Source organism: Otolemur garnettii, unplaced genomic scaffold (assembly GCF_000181295.1).
Source record: "Otolemur garnettii isolate 467f Iridium unplaced genomic scaffold, OtoGar3 scaffold00018, whole genome shotgun sequence".
NCBI classification, from domain to species: domain Eukaryota; kingdom Metazoa; phylum Chordata; class Mammalia; order Primates; family Galagidae; genus Otolemur; species Otolemur garnettii.
Window position 1 is genome coordinate 25,823,378 of NW_003852413.1, and position 8,128 is coordinate 25,831,505.

Below are 8,128 nucleotides of genomic sequence, written 5' to 3' on the forward strand. Positions count from 1 at the left end.
CAACCGCAGGCCCAGCAGTCGAACACAGCTCCGCCCCTTCCTGGGGGCGTCCCATCGTGCCCCGCGCCCCGTTCCTAAAGCGGCAGGGAGCCTCCCGCCTTTCCGCACCCCGACCACGAACTCCTCAACCCAGTTCTCCCGGGCATCCTATCCTATCAACGTCTAGAATTCCAGCCAATCACATGGACTTCAAGTCTTGCCTTCGGTCCACCTCCTATAGCGCTAGGCCGGTCTGAGCTTCAGACCTTTACCAGGCCAACCCAATCAGCTGCTGACTCTCTCCTGCCTCACCCCAACCTCCCTCCCCTCAACCAATCCTCGTGTCCCATTCCGCTGCCCGCCCAGCCAACCCAGGCCTTGAAACTAGCAGGCGAATGGTCGCGGGACGGCCCTTAACGCTGGCCGTCTGGCCAATTGGGGATTCCGCGTGGCCGGGAAAGCAGCCAATCGCCGTGGAGCGCGGTGCCGCCGCCGAGAGGTCCGGCCCGAATATCCCTCCGCCTTCCTCCCTCCCTCTCTCCCTCCCTGCGAGCCGCCGTTCACTTACTGCCTCCCTTCCTTCTTTCTCCCTCCGCCACCCGAGCACCAGCCGCGCTCTGAGCTGCCCCCGGGGTCCCTCCCCCGCCGCCAGAGGAGCAGCTGCCGCGCCGCCAGCAGCACATTAGGAGGGAAAAAGGAAGGAAAGAGGGGAGGAAGGGGAGCTGGAGCGACTGCCCAGAGGGAGCCAGTGAATGGGCTTGTGGTGACCCCCGCCCCCCACCCCACTCTCCCTTCCCACCCGACCCCCAACCCCCATCCCTAGTTTGAGCCGCCGCCCGAGAGGCCGGACTATCGTCTTAGGAGGAGCCGCCGCCGCCGCCACCTCCGCCATGGAGCTGATTACCATCCTCGAGAAGACTGTGTCTCCCGGTAGGACGCGGGGACCGGGGGTCGGGCTGAGGTGATTGGAGGTGGGGGAGGGGAATCCCCGGACCCTCTGACCCTGCTCCTTTTCCCACTTTCCTTCCCCCCAGATCGGCTGGAGCTGGAAGCGGCGCAGAAGTTCCTGGAGCGTGCGGCCGTAGAGAACCTGGTGCGTGCCACTCCGCCGCGCCCATCCCGCCGCTTCCCCATCCCCTGCGTGCGGGGCCTTCCCGCCCTCCCGGAGGCCCAGGCCTCGGGAACCCACCCCGCCCCATCCCGTCCTCCTCCCCCTCCCCCTCCCCCGTCCAACCTAACCCCGCCATCGGGAAGCCGGTGGGTGTGTCCCGCCCCGGGCCCCGCGGCTGCCCAATGGCGCGGTGCGCTGGGTTGACCGCCGCCCAATCGCCGCGCGGCCTGAGGCCTGCGGTGTCGCGGGAGGGAGAAAGAGGGAGGGAAGGGAAGTTAGGTTGCGCGGCGCTGCGTGTTCAGCAAGGGTGGGGGTGGGGGAAGCCAGGCCTAGGGGCCATGTGGAAGCTCTGGCCCCGGCTGCTGGCCCTGTCTGACCCGGGCTAGTTTCTTCTTCCTGTCCCGTGGCCCCTGTGGCTCTCTCCACCTACTTCCCAGAGTTCTGCCTTTTCCTATCTCCCTTGGTCGGTGCTATGGCCAGGCCTGGGACCAGACTGTCTCTAAACCCATATCCACTAATATTTTTCCTTTTCCTGCCGGGTTTTCCTCTCCTGGATTTTTTTTTTTTTCACCTCGATGAATAGAGATCTAAGGACTAGGGATCTGCACCCATACACCAGACTGAGGCTGGTCTTTGAGATGGGGCCTATTTCCTGATGGAATCACAGAGGAAAGTTCCTCATTTTTCATATTTTCGAATTTAAGGGGTACAGGAAAAAATGAAGATAAATCCATTGGAGACTGGACCTTTGTATAAAAATGTGGGATGGATTGCTTGAAACAGCCCCAGTACCAGTTGTGTCTCTCTGGTGTCCATCTCCTGTTTGGGGGATCGGGATGGGTGAACTGATACTTAACGTCTTTTAAAAGGTGATAGATAATAAGCCTGAATAACACTGTAACTATATGTGTTCTTTTGTGTATATAGGCAAAATATCAACAAAGTGATAGGCTTATTTTATAGAAACTGGCTTGAGTGATTTTTCTGTCTTTATATGTACTGATTTTTGCTACTAACCTTTTCATACTTTTACTAGAAAATATTTTTCTGCGAGTATACACTGATAATTCCATTTAGGGTATTGTTCCTGTTTCTACTTTTGCTAATAACCTTATTTTTAACATTACTAAAATTCTTTTATGGTACATAATTAATAAAGCTTTTAAGAATTAGCTTCTGCTGAGATTGCAAAACTTGTTAGCAGTAAGAAAATGTGTCTGCTTTTGACTTTTCTTGCTAAGTTTGTGGTTTGGGCAAGGTTTTTGATGGAGGGAAAGGGGTGTATGTGTTAAAATTTTTGAACAGGGACCTGTGTAGTATCAATGGTTACTTAAGGGTATGTTTTTGAGGGATACATTATGTTTAGTGGACAACTCGAGTTCAGGTATATAAAAGCAAGTGTGTTAACTGTTGACTATTAAATAGAAAGTCATTTTACTTGAACAATTTGCCTTCACATTTTTGTCCTTTCATTTTTTTCTAGTTTTAAATATTTGTTAATCACTTTTCCTTAAATCTGTTTTATCCTTGTTCTCCTTTTACTGGACACTCACAACTAAAATAGAGAAGGCTAGGCTCCTTCGTAGGCTTATGTATAAGTGTTTTCTGTATCATACAACAGATTGCCTATTTGCATGATATCAAAAGCTACCTTGAGTATCATTCTTTTTGGACCAAGTCTTCTGAAATTTAGAGACATAGTTTTACTTCTACCGTGTCATAACTTAGTCATTCAACAAATATTTATCGATTATCAACCATTGTTCTAGGTTCATGGTGCAGTTCATTGTGCATAGAAGAATCCTCTGACTATCAGATTGTCAAACTTATTGTAGTTCAGGGGGTGTGATTTGGGCCCTGGGAATGTTCTTCATAGGAAAATCTGTAACTACTCCTGAAGTGCTAGGCTGCATGAGAAGGTAGATGACTTCTCATATACTAAGTAATGTTTTCTTAGAAATCTTAAAATAGGTATTTTGCAATTTCCTCAGGTATTTATGGTATGTCTGAAAAAAATAGGTTTCTCCCCAGTGGTTTAGTCCATAAGCTATCCTCAGTTGAAATTCCCAAGAAATTTTTATTTGCAAATGCATCTTCTCTTAACAGCCCACTTTCCTTGTGGAACTGTCCAGAGTGCTGGCAAATCCAGGAAATAGTCAGGTTGCCCGAGTTGCAGCAGGCCTACAAATCAAGAACTCTTTGACATCTAAAGATCCAGATATCAAGGCACAGTATCAGCAGAGGTGGCTTGCTATTGATGCTAATGCTCGACGGGAAGTCAAGAACTATGTAAGTAACTTTCGTCTCTTTGTTTTTTTATATTGTCTAGAAAACAAGAAACTTCTTCAGTTCTTTTATCATTTGCACAGGATAGAACTGACAGTGTGATAGGTTTCTGGGACCTAAACTTCACCTGAAGATAAAAATTGTCTTTGATTTAAATCTTCTCAGTTCAGCTTGTCCGTTCTCATTGATGAATTGAAATACTTTTTAGATGAATAAGGTAGGCTGCAACTGTTTGGAAATCTTTTAATTAAACTATGCCATAACTTGTAAAAATCTCTTCAGTGAATTGTACTAGTATACAGATTTACAGATTGGTGTTGTATATCACAGTCCCTTAAGGAGTTTGTTAACATGTATTAAGCTCTTCAGAGATTCTGATTAGCAGGCCTGGAGTGAGGCTCAGGGATATTTTTTAAACTGTCCTTTCAAGTGATTCTTTCATAGTCAACCAGCACCTAACTCTTGTTGAACTTCCATTGTAGATAAATCTCATTCTTTAGTGGTTTAGGCTTGTCATATGGTGCCAAGACAATTAAATGATCTCTTAGGCCCTTCAAGTCCAAAGAGTGTGTGAAATGGGAGTATGACATTAATGGTGCTTTTATCTACTTAGCAAATTGTGAAAACCTTTCTTTAGAAAACAAAACCCTTCATAGCATTTAAAGAGTGGGATGGTAAATTTTGAATTAAGGAGTTCTTGTTACTTTCTTGTTAACTTGGAATTTCATAATCCTAGTTGAAGCAAGAGATTCAGAATATGTGGACAGGTATGCTTTTAAAAAAAATTTACTTTTTGGCTTGGTGCCTGTGGCTCAAGCTGATGGGTTTTGAATCCAGCCTGGGGCTGCCAAACAACAATGACAGCTGCAACCAAAAAACAGCCAGGTGTTGTGGTGGGCACCTGTAGTCCCAGCTACTTGGGAGGCAGAAACTGGAAAATCGCTTGAGTCCAGGAGTTAGAGGTTGCTGTGAGCTGTGATGCTATAGTACTCTACCCAGGGGGACAGCTTGAGGTTCTATCTCAAAAATAAAATAATAAAAAAATTTACATCTTTGGTGGTCTGTTCTATGGATAGCTTACAAAGGGAAGTAAACACCTATACAGTTATCACTGTGAAGGGGAACCAGTAGGGACTTCCTATATGTGTACTTGTGCGTGTCATGGTTTTGTACATCATATTTGCTATTTCCTGGTTCTAGATAGCAGCATTAGGTAAATTAGTCCCCCTTAAGGCTGCAACTTCTCTTTTTACTTGTGTACCTCCTTCCGTCTCAAGTCTTGAATGGAAATACCTGTGACAGGGAAATAGTTTATTAAAGCCAACTTAATTTTGAATCTTTTTTTGAATATGTAAAGCCATTTGCCATTTCTATTCACATTGGCTTGTGTAATTTATGTACCTTCCCCTCAAGGTACATAAATGGAAGCGTACTCCATTACCGGAAATCTTGATGCTTGTCAAGCTCATTCAGTTTCTCATCTTCAAATTACATGGTAGTAAATAGTAGATGAAATAATAAGATGTAATTGGAACTGTAATTGACTTGTTTTTTGGCGCATGATTCTTAACACCAAAATGTTGAGCCCTTGTGCATAAATAAAGCTAGCAGTACTTTGGCCTTTAGCCCTTTCATAGCACATCTGATAAATTAATATTCTTGATGTTGGCGGTCATTTCCTTTTTGAAATCTGGATATTGGGGCACAATTGAGAGTTAGTTTCTTATTCTTTTTATTTTTGATAATTGAATGTTACTATTAGGGTTACCCCTAATTTAACCAAAAGATTTTCAGTACTCAGGAGCTGGTCATCTGTAGCCTATAATTGAACTTGCTTAAGTAGTGTTAAAGGTTTTCTAAAAGCAACTTAAAGGAGAAAAAGTAGAGATAGAATGGAAATCAATATGTGCCAGTTATGTACTAGGAGACAGGGTACTATGGTATAAAGGTGTCCTGGAACTTTAGTCAGACTTGGGTTAATACTCATTGGGCCTCTGACATTTCAGATAATTCACCTCATTTTTTTCCCCTTCATTACCTCATGACTTTGACATACAGTTTTGTTTTAAGTCTCTTCTGGCTTTGCTAGTCCTTGGGAACAAAACTTTTGTTTAAAGTTGATTAGAACTATTTGTTAGTGGGCAGAGCTGTTGGGATGATGATATACCATATAAGGGGTGAAATATGGGGAGTTCATTATTAGCTGTTAGCTACAAAGCAGTATACCAAGTGACCTGACTCAGTCAGCAGAGCTGGCCTGAATATCTGGCAGCTATTCTTTGTCTTGTGTTCATGCCAGGAACAGTTAACTGTTTGCCTTTGAGTGGACTGGTGATTCTTAGTGAGTTCATTGACTGAATTAGCTGATCATGGTAATGATTAACTCTGGGTCAATTGTGGCTTAGTCCTTTCTTGCACCTGCCTTTACCCTTTTTTACATGAATGCTTATGTAGTTACCATTTCAAATAAGATGTCTTTGATGACACGTGGATCTCCTTTTAATTGACATATCTAGTTAGTTTTGAGTATCTATTGATGGTAGAGAGAATAGTTCTTTGATTCTTAGGCAAACAGAATGAATTCTTTCAGATTGAAAGTTACATAAGGATTAGTTCTTAGGTGTTGATGACATCAGTAACTGTTTCTGTATTTAGTAATGTTGTTACTTGACCAAAGCCTTTCTATAAAAGTCACCCAGAGTGCTGGGTTGTTAGGGACCAGGAAGAAGGTTTGTTTCACATTTCATGAGTGAAGAGCTCTCTTCCCTGGTTATAGACAGTGATCTGCCATGAATCAGAACCACCTGAATGGCCCAGAGTTAACCTCATTCTAACGTCCCACACTTCTATCCCAAAAAAAGGTGGTGAGCATATCACCAGCAATAAGCCTGGATGATGAATTTTGTCCTGATCTCTCTTCTTTTGATTTTTAATGCAACCTCCCCTTCAGTACTACTAGTTTTTCCTACTTTGCGTTGGATGTTGAGAGGAGGTGGTTTTAGAGAATTCCTTTTGGAAGCAATTTCCAAAACGTTTGGAAAGGTTTTAGGGCAATGTTGATTATACTGGTGATGGTACTGAGGCTGGGATTTTTTTTTTTTTTTTTTTGGACAGCCTTTTCTACTTTTCTGTGTCAGAAAATAATTCAGAGATACTGATTTAAGAGATATGTTGTTGAGCATAATGTTGTCAATATACAGTATTAGGAATTGATATCTTTTGCCTTTTTGCAGGTTTTACAGACTTTGGGCACAGAAACTTACCGGCCTAGTTCTGCCTCACAGTGTGTGGCTGGTATTGCTTGTGCAGAGATCCCAGTAAACCAGTGGCCAGAACTCATTCCTCAGCTAGTGGCCAATGTTACAAACCCGAACAGCACAGAGCACATGAAAGAGTCGACGCTGGAAGCTATTGGTTACATTTGCCAAGATATAGTAAGTACTTCCTGACACACCAGGTTTATATATCTCTGAATCTCTAGCTGGGACATGCATAGTATTAAGATTATTTTGTTGTGGCTCGGTGCCTACAGCTCAGCAGCTAGGATGCCAGCCACATAAACTGGAGCTGGCAGGTTTGAATCCAGCCTGGGCCTGCCAAACAGCAATAACAACGACGACCAAAAAATAACCGAGTGTTGTGGCGGGCACCTGTAGTCCCAGGTACTTGGGAGGCTAAGGCAAGAGAATCACTTAAGCCCAGGAGTTTGAGGTTGCCGTGAGGTATGATGCCACGACACTCTACCGAGGGTGACAAAGTGAGACTCTGTCCAAAAAAAATAGATTGGGCGGCACCTGTGGCTCAGTGGGTAGGGCCCTGGCCCCGTATACTGAGGGTGGTAGGTTCAAACCTGGCCCTGGCCAAATTGCAACAAAAAAGTAGCCGGGTGCTGTGGTAGGTGCCTGTAGTCCCAGCTACTCTGGAGGCTAAGGCAAGAGAATCACCTAAGCCCAGGATTTGAAGGTTGCTGTGAGCTGTGACTCCACATCACTCTACCAAGGGTGATAAAGTAAGACTCTGTCTCTACAAAAAAAATAAAAAGATCATTTTGTTGAGTCACAAAGAAAACCAAGCTATCACAGGGTGTTTTAATAGTAGGACTGATTTATTTGTTAATTAGATCTTGGTCATTTCATTACTAATTATTCCTTAAAGTGAGGGAATTTGAAAACTCAAAACAGAAATCTGTGTTTGAAGAAGCCTAGATTCTAAACTTTTAAAATGAGGATGTTCTCTGGGGGGCGCCTGTGGCTCAGTGGGTAGGGTGCTGGCCCCATATACCGAGGGTGGCAGGTTCGAACCCAGCCCCGGCCAAACTGCAACAACAACAACAAAAAATAGCCAGGCATTGTGGCAGGTGCTTATAGTCCCAGCTACTTAGGAGGCTGAGGCAAGAGCATTGCCTAAGGCCAGGAGTTAGAGGTTGCTGTGAGCTGTGATGTCATAGCACTCTACCACAGGTAAAAAAGTGAGACTCTGTCTCTTAAATGAGGATGTTCTCATTTACACCACCTCTGACCTTGTCTTTTCTTTTTTTTTAAATCTTCCTGTACTGGCTCAGGCTCACCACTTGTAGCTCAGTCGTCAGGGCGCCAGCCACATACATCGTAGCCAGCAGGTTTGGACCCAGCCTGAGCCTGCCAAACAACAATGACAATTACAACAAAAAATAGCCAGGCATTGTGGTAGGTGCCTGTAATCCCAGCTACTTGGAAGGCAAGAGAATCGCTTAAGCCTAAGAGTTTGAGGTTG

At 44.6% G+C, this 8,128-nt stretch overlaps 1 protein-coding gene across 1 annotated transcript in view; it reads left to right on the forward strand.

Moving 5' to 3' along the window:
- The first annotated feature begins 442 nt into the window (after window positions 1–442).
- Window positions 443–8,128, forward strand: part of KPNB1 (karyopherin subunit beta 1) — a 37,123-nt gene continuing 29,437 nt past the window's right edge. The window contains exons 1-4 of the mRNA XM_003786443.2: window positions 443–909; window positions 1,014–1,072; window positions 3,197–3,379; window positions 6,610–6,810. Of these exons, the coding sequence (XP_003786491.1) occupies window positions 870–909; window positions 1,014–1,072; window positions 3,197–3,379; window positions 6,610–6,810 (483 nt within the window). The 5' untranslated portion in view covers window positions 443–869. The remainder of the gene's footprint in view (window positions 910–1,013; window positions 1,073–3,196; window positions 3,380–6,609; window positions 6,811–8,128) is intronic.